Source organism: Mus caroli, chromosome 1 (assembly GCF_900094665.2).
Source record: "Mus caroli chromosome 1, CAROLI_EIJ_v1.1, whole genome shotgun sequence".
NCBI lineage: Eukaryota > Metazoa > Chordata > Mammalia > Rodentia > Muridae > Mus > Mus caroli.
The window spans coordinates 46,689,027-46,705,699 of NC_034570.1; the positions used below are offsets into that span (position 1 = coordinate 46,689,027).

Sequence of the window (16,673 nt, forward strand, 5' to 3'; positions counted from 1 at the left end):
TACGAATTAGAGAAACTTTGTGAGTTTTGTGTATCAGAGTAACAGATAAACTCAGACTATCACCTTACCTAGCATCTCAGTGGAAACCTGAGGTATACCTGCAGGGAGAGTGATGGACAGAGAGGAATGGGAATCTTCTTTTTAATAATGATCACTAAAATCATCCATGGCCTTCCATTTTCATTAATGTACAAGTAAAATTAATTTGATTTTTATCCAGGTCAAGCAATTTATCTCTAAATTATTCTCTTGAACATTTCAGTGCTTATAAAATAAAGACAAAACCCATATGGTTATAAAAGTGTTTTCACTGGGCTCCATGGGTTACTGTTGCCTCAGAATTCTTTCTCATTTAAACATTAAAATGTCTAGGTGGGGGATAAGCTGAATGAAATAAATAGAAGGATTTGTTTTGACTTTGCTAGCAAAGAGGACACACAGGCCAGGGAGCCTGTTGCTTTGATTAGCATGCCCCCTACCACAACACACCTCTGCTGCTCATCCTGCTGTGTTTGAGAATTTGACATTATATCCTTCTTTTTTCATGGAGTATTTAACTTTAATTCTAAATTGTATGGCATTCTCTTTAATCCACAACTGGTTATTACTGCTTAGATGTAGTCAGATACCCAGAGTTGGCATCCTGATCTTGCTAATTTTCAGTGAGTCCTTCTATTGCTTTCCTAAGGCTTCTGTAACAGAGTGCCTCAGATTCAAGATTTAACCAACAGTGCTTTACTGTCCTACATGCCTGGAGGCTAAATAAGGTGCCAGACACAGGCTCTCAGAAATGTTGAAGGGAGAATCCTCAGTTGCCTCATTGCCCTTTCCTTGCTTCTGGTGGTTTCCAGCTCTGTGACTTCTAGTCACATCACTAAATTAAACATTTTTTAATAGTGATTTTATCAATGAGACTAAGACATTGAAGTGTTTAGATTAAAAATCAAATCTCACTGTAGTTTTGGAATGAAATGCAATTTGCAGATTGTAAAAATTCTTAACTGCTACATGTCACAGATAATTCAACCTGATATATTCAGATAATTATAACTTTTGATTGACTATAGTATTTAGGAGTGTTTGAGAATTTTTTGATATACATTATTAGGCCTCAAATTTTAACTGATTTATATCAGACTCAGTAGAAAAACTGGACTAAAACATTGCCCATAACCAAGAGTTTATGTACCAGGTCTGAGTAGGGTGTGATAACTTCTAACTCCACGATGATCTTGATGTTACTGATGCTATTCTATAATTACCCCTTTGTTAACATTGGGTCAGGCTATATAGTACACAGGAAAACAGTGAACACATTTGTCCTGTTAGGTGTTATCAGTTTTGTCAGAGTGCTTCAGAGCATCTGCTCTCCTTTTTTTGAAAGAAAAAGTTCTATGAACTCCGGAATGTGTGTGCTCCTTCTGTTGCCCCTTCTCTTCTTTCCTTGCTTCCTCCAAAGTGAGCTGCTCCAGAGTGGAATCTTCTCTACTGTCTAGCTGCACATGTTCATCTCAAAAAGGAAAGTTTTGTTTTGTTTTGTGTTTTGGCTTTTTTTTTTTTTTTTTTTTTTTTAACCTTTTAAAATGGGGTTTTTTTTTGAAATGCTGGTTGTCCTGGAACTAGCTCTGTAGACTAGGCAGGGCCTCAAATTACAGAACCTCTGCCTCCTGGGTGCTTGGAATAAAAGTTGTGGCCACCACCACCCAGCACGTATTTTGGCATGTTTTAAATCACATATACGTGATAAGTATGTATCTTTCTGCTCCCATGTGCTCATGGTAATCATCTCCTACTACATGGTTTGCTTTTTAAAAGATGCTAATAAAAAGTAGTTTTATTAACTCTTTGAGAAACTCATCCAATGCATTTTGATTTTATTCAACTCCTTTTGCGCTTCCTCCCAGAATCATCCCAACCTCCACACCTACGACTTGCTTTTTTTGTTTGTTTGTTTTTTTTATTTCCAGAGATGCCTTTGGAATAGAAATCCTTAATTTTAATGTAATCAGTGACACCAGTTTTATCTTTTCAGTGACTTCTGTCCCCTTTCTTGACGTTCTCCGTTTCTCAGGTAACTTTTTTAGGTCTGCGCTTTATAGTAACAGTGGTCAGTAGTCACATGTGACTGTTGGACAATTGAAATATGCTTAGTCTAAATTTTAAGATGTGCTATATGTCATAGTAAGCAGGATGTAAAATACCTAGTTAACAAATTTCAGATGTTAGTTAGCTAGAATGTAATATGAAGTTAGTTTCATATGTATACTCTAGAAAAGCTCCAAATAACAAAACTAGCTCACATTGTATTTCTAGATTCTAGAAGTATACTTTTCAGTAGAACTTACTGTAGTGTTGATTGTATTCTTTGTCTGGGCTGTTCCTGACTGGAACCCTTAGCTGCATGTGGAGGAACGACATTTTAAATGTTGCTATGATAACTGAGAAACCTAATTTTAAATTTAAATTCAACTCATTTAGATTTGAGTACCCACATTCTGCTAATAGCGCCTCTATTGACTTTTTTGGACACTCTCCTGTTTAAGCATTCATTTTCTGAAATTTAGCCTCCAATTTTTATCTGTAGTTGATTCTGTCTATGGTGTTAGATAGAGGTCAACAAGGGTATTTCTTTCTTCTATATACAAGTTGAGCCAACCGAATACCAAGGAAAACAAGATTTAAGACTACCCTTTGTTCCTTTGGTGGGCTCCTTTTTTATTTTTACATTTTTAATTTTAAACTCTTACCTGCGCCCTGCCCCCATGCCATACAAGTTTGCCATGGCCATTCTTACCCCTGTTTTCACATAAATATTAAATATATTTCATTGCTTTTCACAAATTTCCAGGATTTTGATTGAGATTGTATTGGATCTGTAGTTCACCTATTCATAAGCATAGCATAGCCATATATTTTACTTACATATTTAATTTTGCTCAATAATGTGTGACTTTTTTCTATGGACCTTACATATGTTTTATTAGATTTATGCCTAGATATTTGTTTGCTATTAATAATTTATTACTAGTTTCATGTTCTAGTTCTTCTGGTATATAGAAATATATTTGATTTTAAATTATTCTTAAGCATCTATAGAAAATTAACTTACTCTTGGATTTTTATTGTATTCAATTCTAAGCATTTGTGAATACTGAGAAAATTTTCCTGATTTTTAAAAGAATTTTACTCATTTTTTTAAAAAAAAAATATTAGTTGTGTATATCTGTGTGGATATATGTGTGTGAGTTCAGTTACCCATAGAGGCTGGAAGAAAGAAGATATTAGATTCTCCTGGAGCTGAAGTTATAGCTGATTGTAAGCTGTGCAATACTGCAGCTCGTAACTGATTTGAGTCCCCTGCAAGAGGAGTATATATTTGTTCTAACTGTTGATCCATCTTTCTAAACCCCATTTTAGTTATCTTATTTGTTCTCATATTGCTGCCCTAACCAGAACCTCAAGTGCAAGAACCAGCAAACTTCTTTTTAAGCAAACAATAAAAGTGTATATGGAGTCTTCAGTGTTTTAAAAGTAGTCAAAGTAGTCCTGTGTCCTGAGAAGTTTGTATTAATTAAAAGGACTGTACAATAATACAATTAAATAAAAGGGGCTATTTTTCATACAGGGTATTGGTGAAAGAATGACTATAGTCATAAAGGAAATGGGATAAAATACTTGGTTAATGGATTGGCAATTGCAAAATAAAGTTTTCTTATATCTTGATTATATGTTGGCATACACTAATCAGCTGTCTTTTTCAATCCCTGTAGGAAAAGTAGAAATGAAGGTGCATATACACACAAAGTTTTGCCTCATCTGTTTACTGACATTTATTTTCCATCATTGCAACCACTGCCATGAAGACCATGACCATGGCCCTGAGGAGCTTCACAGACATCATCGTGGGATGACAGAGTCAGAGTCAAGCAAATTTTCAGTGCAGGATGCTGAAAATGAAAAAAAGTACTATATTGAAAAACTTTTTGACCGTTATGGTGAAAATGGAAGATTATCATTTTTTGGTCTGGAGAAACTTTTAACAAACTTGGGCCTTGGAGAGATCAAAGTCGTTGAGATTAATCACGAGGACCTTGGCCATGATCATGTTTCTCACTTAGACATTCTGGCAGTGCAAGAGGGAAAGCATTTCCATTCGCATACCCACCAGCATTTTCACAATCATTTAAATGCAGAAAACCATACTACGACCAGTGTAACATCAAAAAGAAACCACAAATGTGATCCAGAGAAAGAGGCAGCTGAACTGCCCATCAAAGCCGATGATAAACACCTGCATGACCGCAATCACCGCTTCCATCATCGCCATCGTTTGCATCATCACCTGGAGCACAACAGTACTCGTCACGTTCATAATGACTCCATTGCGCACAGTGAGCATGGGGAGCCCGGTCACAGCCCTTCACCAGAGACCAATAAAACACAAGAGCAGTCTGAAGTGAAGTCAGTGAAGGTCAGGAGGAAAGAAAAAGGGAAGAGGAAAAAAGAAAACTCTGAGGTTAATACACCAGGTTTCCTCCCCAACCATGATCACAGTGAACAATATGAGCATAACCGGGTTCACAAACTTGACCGTGTACATAGTCCTGGCCATCCTCATGCGCATCTTCCTGAGCACAATGGTCATGAGCTTGGCCATGGACACCAAGAACTTGATCCTGATAATGAAGGTGAACTTCGACATACTAGAAAGCGAGAAGCACCACATGTTAAAAAAAGTGCAATTTATTCCACCCCTAGCCACAAAGACCACAGTGAAGATGACCGCCAGCATGAAGTAGGTATACAAGGTGGTATGCAGTGGTGTCTGTGGTGGCTACTCAGTAGTTCTTAGGTAGGTGTGGAGCAGTTTAGATAAGAATAAGGTTAACCATAGAGCAGCCGCATCACAACTCAGCCATGTGTAGACTTGTGGAACACCGCTAGCAGAATTAAGGAATCAAAATCAAGGTTGGAAAATTTTAATCAGGGTTTTATTTTTTATTCTCAAATTTGGGTTCCTCAAGCCTAGTCTAAATATTTAAGTGTTGTTTGATAATATATCCTTTAATTCATTTTATTATTTGTTTTATGAATTCTGACTCTCCAGTAACAGTTTTTGCTGCTAATATTGTAGCTGGCTTCTACATATCAGAAAATTAAAACGTTTGCTTTTGTTCAACCTGATCTTTTTAGAAATAGCTAACTTCTCTTGCATAATTACTGACTTATTAAAAGAACTTACACTTCCAAGTCATTGTTTTAGCTTCTGAGTTTTTGTGAATTCATTGGGCTTCTCCTGTATTACTTTTTGATAAGGCCTATTGTGATGTCAGTCTTTACTGAGGCCCTTCACAGACCTGGGTGAATGCAAAAATATATAATGATTGGAAACCCCAGGCCTTCTGGTGCACTCTTGTTTTTCTCCTAAATCTTCTTACTTTTGAAAACTTTTCTATCTTCAGTTATGTCCACAGTTCTTTAAAAGTGTATTTCCTTTTTGGTATATGTATACCAATACTATTTTTTATTCTGGTTTTATAACAATCTTATTACAATTTTGAAATGTTTGTTTTATGTATGTTTCTATGAATAGTAAGCAGCACCATCCAATATGGGAAGTAGACATGTATTGCTTTTGTTACTGCTTTGCGGTTAGTGTGCATCTGAGTAAATTCAGACCCTTTCTTCTTTGGCTATGTCATCAGATACGTGTTTCCAGCAGTTATAAACAGTGGTTTTAACAATAAAATATATAAAAATCTTAGTGACTTTTTTAAAGTGTACTTTTATCATTGTAGGTAAGATTGTAGCACCTTCCCTGGATGAAAATGGTATGCACATTTACTGTGTGTATCAGAGCCTGAGGTCTGCATTCTAAGTCTGTGGTCTCGTCCTCATGGCTCTGAAGCCCTGACACCCAGGAGACTTTGAAAATGTCTTCAGTATTGAGTAGGGTGGTACCTCACCATTACTAAGACCTGAGAGTAGGTTTTGATTTTGTGTTTATGGTTATTTTTGATAAAATGAGGTACTATGTCAGTAATGAAGCACACAACCAGACTGGGTAAACACAAAAGAAAAAAAGAGAGAGTCCAGTTCTCTCTCTCTCTCTTTTTTTCTTTCTTTCTTTCTTCCTTTTTTTTTTTTTTCTAAATTAATTCATATGAGTACACCGTTGCTGTCTTCAGACACACCAGAAAGGGGCATCGGATCCCATTACAGATGGTTGTGAGCCACCATATGGTTGCTGGGAATTGAACTCAAGACCTCTTGAAGAGCAGTCAGTGCTCTTAACCTCTGAGCCATCTCTCCAGCAACCAGTTCTTTATCTTAATATAAGACACTAGTGTTTACTTCATGGTAAATCCAAACTGGGGTAGTTTCTTTCTGCTTTGTCTTTGAAATGTCAGTGGGTAAATCTTTTTTTTTTTTTTTTTTTTTTTTTTTTTGTGCCAGGATTAAACCCAAGACCTGGCATCGAGGACAGCCTCAGTTCATGCTCTTTCTCATCTTGGTTTCCCTCAGCTCACATCGGGCTAGAATCTATTGATATTTATAGAATTTATTGATTTATTTTTTGTCTTTTGGAGTGTGTGTGTGCATGTTTAATGGATTGTTACTATTTTGCTCTTATGATAATCAAACTCATTGAACTAAATGTGCCTCAGCATTCAATAAAACATTCTTCTGCAATGCCTTTGGCAGGAAAAAGTATCTGTGCTAATGGATTTTTGAGTCACTGATACTGCAGTTTGGTAAGGCAGAGCCTTTTGATCCTGTACGAATCTTGGGAACATGGTTGAGTCATATTTCATGGGTTGGAATAGGAAAAAGAACTCTAGAAATTCTCCAGTAATCTAGTAGTATGTCTCCCTATTTTAATTTTTTGCATAAATTCCTATGGAAAGCATGGCTCTTATGTATTTGTATTACAGTATTTCAAGTGATATTTAGAGTATTTTAATTGTACAATAACATTTTCTGCATAATCTTAAAAACCTGCTTATACTCAGTTTGTCTTATTCATTTCCTTGCAGTGTTTGAACGTCACTCAGTTGTTAAAACACTTTGGTCTCGGTCCAAACTCTCCCATCTCACCGGATCTATTCACGTACCTTTGCCCTGCATTGCTGTATCAGATCGACAGCAGACTTTGTATTGAACATTTTGACAAACTTTTAGTTGAAGATTTAAATAAGGATAAAACTGTGGTTCCTGAAGATAAGACAAATATAGGGGCATCGGGTAAGAAAGACTTTTTTTCCTCTTTAAGGTAGTACTCATACTGTCTCTTAAATTATTTATTAAAAAGAAATACTAAATTGTTAGTTTTATTTCAGTGTCAGATTTTAATGATCCAATCAGATTTAGATATCTATATAAGATATTGGAAGAAACCAAGAGGCTTATTAGTATTTTTATTTTATTTCCTCTGGCCCTGTAGAGGAGTGTTTTGTTGAAAACAGAGAAAAAGATTAAAAAGAAAATAGAAATCTTTTTGACAGTCATAAAATGGGAACTCTGATTAAAGTTATTTTACATTATGTTATTTACTCTTTAGCAGGGTTCTGGCTTCATGAAAAGCAAAGATGATTGGATTTTAAAGAAGTAAAATGGGAAACTAGAGGCTAACAGGTGGGAGTGTCTCAGGCATGCCACGGGTGGCATGTGAACTTAATCTTGGTTACTCTTCCTGGTTCCAGTTAGATGACACCAATACTGTTTTGAGATTGTGCCTAGGCTGGGTTGGCTGCCCAACGTAGCTGTCTAGACAGCGCCACTGTGATATTCACACGGCTTTTCTCATGACATTTTAAAACTCCACCATGTGAAAATGTGTAGGTCTCTTGGATCTGAACCACTTCCATTCTTTGATAGAACCTAGAACTTTTTGTTTTCCTCTGATTTTCTTCTTTCCCTCTTTGTTTTTCTGTAGTTAGGAGTCTAATCATACATATCTTCGAACTCCATGCACTCTGTTATAAACTGTGCTTGTAGTTAGTCTTGTTTTTATTTGGCTTTTTGATTGTTGGAAAGCTTCATTAACTTTTGTCCTATGTTCCTACCCCTTTCAAGACATCTCTAGTGCTTAAACTAGATTTATATTCTAAAATCTTAAGTGAGCTCCTCCAGCATAGAAGTTTGTGTTTACTTGTGATGGTTAGCGTTACATTAATACTTTAGTTTATTTACATACAAACACATATTCTAGGCATCTTTCTAAAGTTAGTTAATGTGCTTCTCCCAGCAGTCCTGTAACTTTCCATTGCATATCTGATGCTTTTTCTTTTTCTCATGTAAACTGTACTGTGCCATATGATCTCAAGGTTAGAACTTAGCTTTGCTTGGGGCTCAGGCTTTCTGTATCTCTCACGTACTTTCTGCCTTTGCATCTGAATTCCTACATAAGTAATAGAAATGCCTCTTTATCTCATGTAGCTTTGACCATAGGTACTGCTGTTCCTCACTCTGATTTATTAACTCTTCAAGATAGGTACTTTCTGGTCTGTCAGTTCTGTGAAGCTTAGAGAAGTGCTTTGCTCTTCTCTACCAAGTTTGAAGAGCTGCAGTGTGAGCTGTAGATTCTCCATGTAGTGTTTATAGTCCTAATTCCTCCTCTCCTGCTGCATTTGTGGTTCCTGCTCCTTACTGAACTGGATCTTAATGCTTTATTAGAATGTAAATGAGAGAAAAGTGAGGAGGTGGATACAGTTATACGTAATAGCACATTGACAGACTTGTAGACCTAAGAAGAAAGTTGTAAAAGCGTATTGGTATAACATGGCTCTAAATGTTGATTAGTTGTCAAGAAAATATACTCAAGAATGATCATAAGAACTGGATGTGGCTTAGGTGCCCTGCAGTCAAAAGAACTTAGAAATCAGAGACAGGTGGCTCTGAATCCAATGCCAGCCTGGTCTACATAGTGAGACACTGTCTAAGAGCGGGAAGGAAAGGAAACCCTTCATCCTGTAGGCAGGAAGAGTTGAGACAGTGAGTCCACAGTTGAATTGGAATGTTCATTGTGGAAAGAATACAGTCTGTCCTCCTCCTTGACCTCACACATATTATTCTTTGTAGATAAGAGACTGTCCTTCTCACCAACACAAAAGGGGAGTCAGAGACTAAACCTAATTGAGAATAAAATGTACTTTTTCTCTATAGGGAAAAATGGAAAGTAACAAGTTTGTTTCCTTTGAAGTTAAAACCAACAGTATTTTTATTTTGAAGGAGCCTAAATAATTCAGTTCATTGTTTTCATGCTAGGAGTGGATTAGGGCTTTTTAATTAGTGTTGTCTATGTTGTAATGTTGCCATAATCTATAGATTGAAATAAAGCTGTTGACAGGTATGTAACAAGTAGTACAGGAAGTTACAGCTTATTCAATTTGAAATCCTTAGAGGAAATTGTTTTGGAAGCAAGTATGTTACAAATAGGGAATATTGATTGGTTGTTTGCAGGTGGTTTTTAGCATTGTCAGAAATGCAGCTTGAATTAATTATGTCCTGATAGATGTTAATAATTGTTAGAGAGAATGCCCCACTAGTAATTATTTTTAATGACTGCTGCACCATTAAGAAAGGTTAACTTGTTTTATATAAATCTCCCATAGTGACTCAGCTACTACCTCATTAACTTTATTCAAAGATTGCTGTAAACCAAATACCCTGAATAGTGTGCATGGTAGAAATCGTTTGTTTCACAAGATTGGCTCATTTAGTCATAGAGTTGACCCTAGCTTAATTACCAAGGGGGGCTGTGAATAGGCTGCTAAGCATTTCTGCCAATTAAAATGCTGAAACAGTGTAGAAAACTGCCGTCTTGCACATGCTTTGCACCAAGTTAATTAGAAAGTTTCCACAGATGAGCGCTTCTTTTTAAAAGAATGCATTTTCTCTCCTGGTAATGAGGAAAGGAGTTGGTGAATAACTAAGCTTGAAGACCTTTAACGATTCTAGCAACCTCATTTGCGGACTAAGTGAAGCTTGCTTCAGACACTTAGCTCTTTTTATTACATATGGTATCTTGAGTACAAATAAAGAAAACATTTGCTAGTTGTATTTAATAGTTTGCATATTGCTTGTTAGGTATGAGTTTTCTAAAAGATACCTTTCCAGCTGTGTTATACTTTGTTTTATACCAAATAAATTGTGATTAGAAAAGGACAGTAATTTGATTAGAAATTGGAAATTTCTGCATTGCTTTTTTTTCCTCTGGTGTATTTAAAAAATTAGGAGCTTATGTAAGCTAAAAATCAGTAAACTACCTGGAAAGGTATTTCTAAATACAGTATATTCAAAACTAAATATAGGTCAAAAGACTTGTTTGGTTTTTTTTTTTTTTTTTCCTTAAAAAAAGATTAAGTTGCTAGAATAGTAGTAGGAAACAGATTATTTCTTTGAAAAATTAAAAGTAAACAATTGAAAGAGGAAGTTTATACTAGCACCACATGTACAGGAGTGGGTTGTGCTGGTTCTAACATGAAACAGTTGTCATGGAGTATTGTCAACTATAGAAGATGTCTGGGTGTTTCTGAAGTGTTTGTTTGTTTTAATGTGTATGCAGTTTTGCCTGCATATATGTCTGTACCATGTGCATGCCTCATGCCCTCAGAGGCCAGAGAAGACACTGAATCCCCTGCAATTAGAGGTCCAAATGATTGTGAATTACCATGTGGGTGCTGGGGATTGAATCTAGATCCTCTTCAAGAGCAGCAAGTGCTTTAACCACTGAACCATCTCTCCAACTGCCTGACTTTATTATTTCTTAGGACTAGCAGAAACAGGTGATAATTCACAGTTGATAAATTACTAACCTACTGCTCATGTCTAGTGGGGCTTGAATAACGTGTAAGTCAGTTTCTTTTCTTTTTCTTTTTTTTTTTTTTCTTTTTGGTTTTTTCAAGACAGGCTTTCTCTGTGTAACCTTGGCTGTCCTGGAACTCACTTTGTAGACTAGGCTGGCCTCAAACTCAGAGATCTGCCTGCCTCTGCCAGTCAATTTTGATAATTTTATGAAGTTACATAATGTTGTCTTCATCTTTATCATAATTAGCTCACATATGCAAGACAGTCATTTAAGTTAACTTAACATTTCTTCTTTCAGGCATAATATACTTAATTTTTCTTACCTATCATCTTTTGTGTATGAAGCTCCCTTTAGTAAGTAAATCAGTGATATATAAAATCCTTGGCTAAGAAGTCTCTGAGAGTGCTATGATTTGATGAAGGAACTGTAGGATTAGAGAACTGGCTCAGGTGTCCTTACCATCCCTTCTTTGACTGCTGTGGCCAGCCCTGTCTGTCCTCTGCCATCTTATGCTTCTGGAGAAAATCCCTAGCTCCCATGTATAATTTTGACTTTTTAAAATAGCTAATTTTATGTTAGATGTTTTTTACCACAGTTTTTAAAAGTTAAGCCAATAAAATGGGAAATTTTTTCTTCCCTTTTTAGTGTTAAAATATAACAATTTGATCTTAGTTAATATTAAGTGTACAATACACTGGTATCAAATAGACTCATACCAATACATCTACAACTCTTCATATTGCAGAACTGAAACTTTATTCCCATTAAGCCATAGTTTCTCATTCCTCCCACCATGCAGCCTCTAGAAATACTGTATCTGTATTCACTAAATACTGTGAGGCCAGCATAATGACCCAGTAGCAAAGCCAGGCAGAGACCCTGTGTGGAAATTAGAGCCCAGTGTTCCTTACAAACATACATGTAAAGTTTCTCAACAATATACCAAAGATCAACCTTCAAAGTTTCTGATGAGAAATCTGCTGATAGCCCCACTGGGGAGCCCTGTTGTGTTATGGGTGAGTTGTTTCATCTTGTAACTTTTAAAGTTCCTCTTTGTTTCTGGGAAGTTTGCATATATTGTGCCGTAGTGTGGATTTCCTCCTAAAATTCATCTACCGTCTTCCCTTTACTTTTATATTTATGCTTGTTGTTCATCAACTTTGTGACGTTTTTAGCCTTGCTTCTTCACATACTCTTTTTGTTGCTTCTTTCTGGAACTCCATTGTGCATGCCAGTCATTGTGATGGTGGCGCAAAGGTCCCCTGCAGGTTGTACTCACTTTTGTCAGCCTGTTTTCTTTCTCTCTCTCCACCTCAGTTATCATTGTCCTGTGTTCTAGGTTTGTTGTTTCTTCTGCCACCTCAAACCTGCCTTTAGATCCTAGTAGCCAGTTTTCACTTCCTTTATTACTGTTATATTTCACTGGCTTCAGGGCTCCTCTAGTATTTTATTTAGGCTTTCTGCCTCTTTATTTCCATTTTGTTTATATATTGTTGGCTGTATATCATGGTTTTGTTCTGCTTTGAAGCACAGTGATGTCATAAGCTTTCTCATATGTGGGCTAGGCAAGATGGCGTATCTCCTTGACTCACTTATCTCCTTCCTGTTGGCTTTTTAGAGCTTTCCTTTTATGTTGTTGACTAACGCTGACTGTTTCCCTACAGCGTGGATCTGTGGCATCATCTCTATCACCGTCATTAGTCTGCTTTCCTTGCTGGGTGTGATTTTGGTTCCCATCATCAACCAAGGATGCTTCAAATTCCTTCTCACGTTCCTTGTTGCATTAGCAGTGGGAACAATGAGTGGAGACGCCCTTCTGCATCTACTGCCCCATGTAAGAAATTGTTTTAATCTGCCAAAAGTTACACATTTGTGCTACTAGTGTTGAGTGTCCTTGGGTAGTACACCATGGTAGTGTTGCTATGTACACTATTTGTACACTAATAGTGTACACAAGTTTGCTAAATTGTATGTTCTTATAGGTTGAAGTTTGTTTTTCTGATTTTTGCAGTTTTAATTGAAGTATTTTTAAATAAATTGAATCATTGGGTTTTAAATGGGACCAGGAGTGAAAGGTCATCTGATCTTTCTATACATTAAGAAAACTATTAGAAAAGTGCATATGGTATGTTATAACGATTGTACATATAGCCAAGAGGGTGAACTGCTTTGAAATAGCTGGTGATTTTGTTTTATTTTTACTAAGTATTTGTGATTAAGTAGTATTAATTTATGTTTACAAAGGACTCATTATTTTATGTTATTTATTTTGGGTTCATTCATTCACTAGTATTTTTCTAACCCTTAGAGGCATTTGTTTATAATGAAGTATAATAATTTCCAGGTAGTAAGCTAAGGAAATTAACTGGAAGACAACTTTATATACTGCCAATGAAGCACTTTGAGATTTAAAAAGATATGAAACCTTGAGCTCATAGAAGGTGAAAGTAGAGGAAGGTGAAGGACGAGAGAAGGGCTGGGTGAGGGTTGTATTGTCAGTGGTTCATAAGTTACAGTTATGTGGGAGATGCAAGCTCTGCATATAAGGGGACTGTAGGTAAGGATAAAGTGAAGACAGGTGGAATATAGGTAAGGATAGTGTGCGCATGCTTGTGTGTGTGAGTGTGTTAATGAAAGGACTCCAGAAGTTTTTTTCACCATAAAGAAGTGATAAATGTTTAAAGAAACTTAATATGACTTAAACATTGTATAATACATGCATGTATCAAAATATTCATGAAACCTGATAAGTCTGTATAATTTTTATATACCAATCAGAAGATTAAAAGTAGATTAAAAATTTTAAATCTAGAGGATAATCTTTCTATGTCTATAAGATGTTACAGTCAAAAATCTGAAGTAATTTGAGTTATTTTCTTCATTATCTAATAGTCTCAGGGTGGACATGACCACAGTCATCAGCATACGCACGGACATGGTCATTCACATGGACATGAATCTAAGGAGTTTTTGGAAGAATATGATGCTGTGTTGAAAGGACTTGTTGCGCTAGGAGGCATTTACTTACTGTTCATCATAGAACACTGCATTCGGATGTTTAAGCACTACAAGCAACAAAGAGTAAGTGCTGCTCACAAGGTTGTCTGCTTAGGTATAGATCTGAATAAAAAGCACCTCTTTCTGAACACATTTTCTTAGTTATGATGTTGCTGTATAGTTTATCTCCGTCCTTTATTTTTCCTGTCTCTGATCTTTGTCACTTTGTGCCATTACGTTTACTCTGGCATTTATAATCAAGATACAGCAGTGTCTGAGATACCTTGTGTTTTATCATACCTCACAAGTTAAAAAGAATGGGAAAAGCTATTGACCTGTTTTTAAATAAGCATATATAAATGAAAAAGAAACAGGTCTCATCAGACTATCTTACAATGGAGTTTTTTACATAACACCTCCTTTAACAGAAATACTTCACTGGTAGTAGAAGTATCCGAGGGAAGAAGAAGTCAGAATAATAGGGCACACTCAGGAAACAGTAGAGACACTGACAGAGAGAAATAATGGAAGCAGTAACTCTTTAGTATTGATCCACCATTTGAGAGAACTTGACTCAGCAACCCTGGTTTTCATGCAGCTGTCTCTGTCTGATGTTTCACCTATGAAAACATCCCCCAGAAAATTGGTTTAAAGCCCCTACTGTTCTCTGGTTTAACTGAGTTCACATTTGTTCATTGGCATAAGCAGCCTATCACAGTCCATGCTAGTGGCATGTTCGAAGTAGTGACACACAGATGGCTCGAGGATATTAGATTATATTTAAGTAAAGCTTTCCACAAATGGACAAGAGTTATACATTTTTATCTTGTTAATTCCAAATATTCTTTTCGAGTACTCTGGGTAGTCATAATTTTGCCTGTTTGCATTTCTGCATGCACACCCACATTTTTGTATGTATTTAAGACAAAAGTGACTTGGAAAAGATCTGTGAACTGGGATCAGGAGAGTGATTCTAGTCTGTGCAGACATTAGGTATGTGACTGTCTTTGATCTTCATGATCTCCAGTTACCATCTAAACAAGGCATACATTTTATTTCTTAGCTTATCACATTTTAAATCATGTACTTAATTTTGATGGCTTGTCTCCAAAGGAGTACTGGTTAAGATGAGGATCCCAGAAAAGAATATTTTTTTTGGAGTGGTAGAAGAAGCTAAAAAAGGAAGGGGTTAAGAGAAAAATGAAATGAATCTAATTATATAATAATGTAATCTAATTACATATTATGCCTGAAAGGCTATGTGAAGGATACAATAATTATTTCTAAGAAATGAGTGGACAGTAATTTGGTACTGAGGATGCCAAAGCAGGGCTGGCTGGAGGGATACTGGCTTGATGGAACCACTGCAGAGTAATGTGGAAGGCGGGTGATAGGAACTTGGGCCAGAAGTTGCTGATAGGAATTGTTGAAGTAGTATTGGTAAGAGAGTTGGTGAGGCTTGATAAGTGATTAGATGAAGTTAAGGAGAGTTGAAGACCATGTCTCCTAAAAAGCATCTGACTATCTCAGCAGATGCAGGAAAGAAACCTGGTAAAATCATTATTATTATTATTATTATTATTATCTTATTTTTTGTGTGTGTGATCAAAAAGACATAGTTTGAGTACAGAAGTCAAGTGCACCTCAGCACTTCAGCAGGTGTTTGTGATAAACCCACAGCCCACATGATGCTGAGTGGGGAAAGCTGAGAATGTACTCCTTTCCTGATTCAGAACAACAGTATGGTACTAGAAATCTTAGTTATGGTGGTCCAAGAAGAGACAGTAACAACAGAAAGCATACATGCAGGATGGAGGAATTCACAGTATTCCAATTTGTAGAAGATGAGATTCTGTTCACAAGAAAACCTAAAAATTCTACCAAAAGATTAGCAAAACTGATGAGCATGATGCTCAAAATCAGCTGACAAAATACTACATGAGCCTCCTGAGAAGGGCACTATGCAAGAAATCCCGTTACCACAGCTACCAGGTTGAGAGGGGGGAAATTAGGAAATAGCTGCTTTCAGAAGAATTAATATTGCTTCCATGTTCATAAAACCCAGACCAATCTGCAGATTCCATGAAGCACACATGGTGGGGAATGGCAATCCTCGAAGATATAGCGAAGACAATTGTGGAATTCATGTGGGAGCACAGACTCCCCAGTGCCAACACAGTCTGAAACAACAGGAACAAAGAAGCTGGAGGGCCCACAGTTAAGACTTCAAGACAGGCTCCAGAGCTATGATAACCAAGACAGCAGTAAACGGTGCTGGAAATCCTCAGGCAAAAGTTGAAACTAGAGACCTGAGAGCATAAAACTGCTAGGAGAAAACAAAGGCTATTGGTCTAAACTATGACATATATATTTTTAATTAATTATTTTTAAGTATGAAGCCCAAAGTATAGGAAATAAAAGCAAAAATTGATTAGCTGTGTCATGGTGAATTGTAAAAGCCTCCCGCACAGCATAGAAAACAACCTGCAGGATGTGAGAAAATACTCAAAATGATCATTTAATGGACTAATGTCCAGAATAAGCAACTCAAAAGCACTTAGCAACACAAACAATCCAGTTGAAAACAGCAAGATAGGCATGTGTATTAGACACAGTCAATATAAAGATAACAAATACTGACAAGGATGTGGGCAAAAGAAAATCATTGCATACTAGAGGAAGACACGCAAAATACTCTAGCCATTATGCAAGCTGTCTGAAGGTTCCTCAGAAAACTAAAAATAAACCCACTACATGATCCCACAATCCCAGTACTAGATATATATATATATCCAAAGGAAGTGAAGTTAGTATTAAGGAAACATCTGCAGTCCAGTGTTGTAGCATAATAGCTAGGAATAGCCTA

General features: G+C 36.5%; 1 protein-coding gene across 8 annotated transcripts in view; it reads left to right on the top strand.

Annotated features, from left to right (window-relative positions):
- Slc39a10 (solute carrier family 39 member 10) overlaps positions 1 to 16,673 on the top strand; it is a 116,656-nt gene that overhangs the window by 83,861 nt on the left and 16,122 nt on the right. For 4 of the 8 annotated variants that reach the window (XM_021161642.2, XM_029476659.1, XM_029476647.1 and 1 more), the window contains 5 exons: positions 2,033 to 2,071; positions 3,771 to 4,795; positions 7,038 to 7,245; positions 12,475 to 12,644; positions 13,703 to 13,891. In XM_021161642.2, coding sequence (XP_021017301.1) covers positions 3,782 to 4,795; positions 7,038 to 7,245; positions 12,475 to 12,644; positions 13,703 to 13,891 — 1,581 coding nt within the window. In that variant the 5' untranslated portion in view covers positions 2,033 to 2,071; positions 3,771 to 3,781. The remainder of the gene's footprint in view (positions 1 to 2,032; positions 2,072 to 3,770; positions 4,796 to 7,037; positions 7,246 to 12,474; positions 12,645 to 13,702; positions 13,892 to 16,673) is intronic. The other 4 variants (XM_029476662.1, XM_029476657.1, XM_021161589.2 and 1 more) reach the window with 1 other exon arrangement.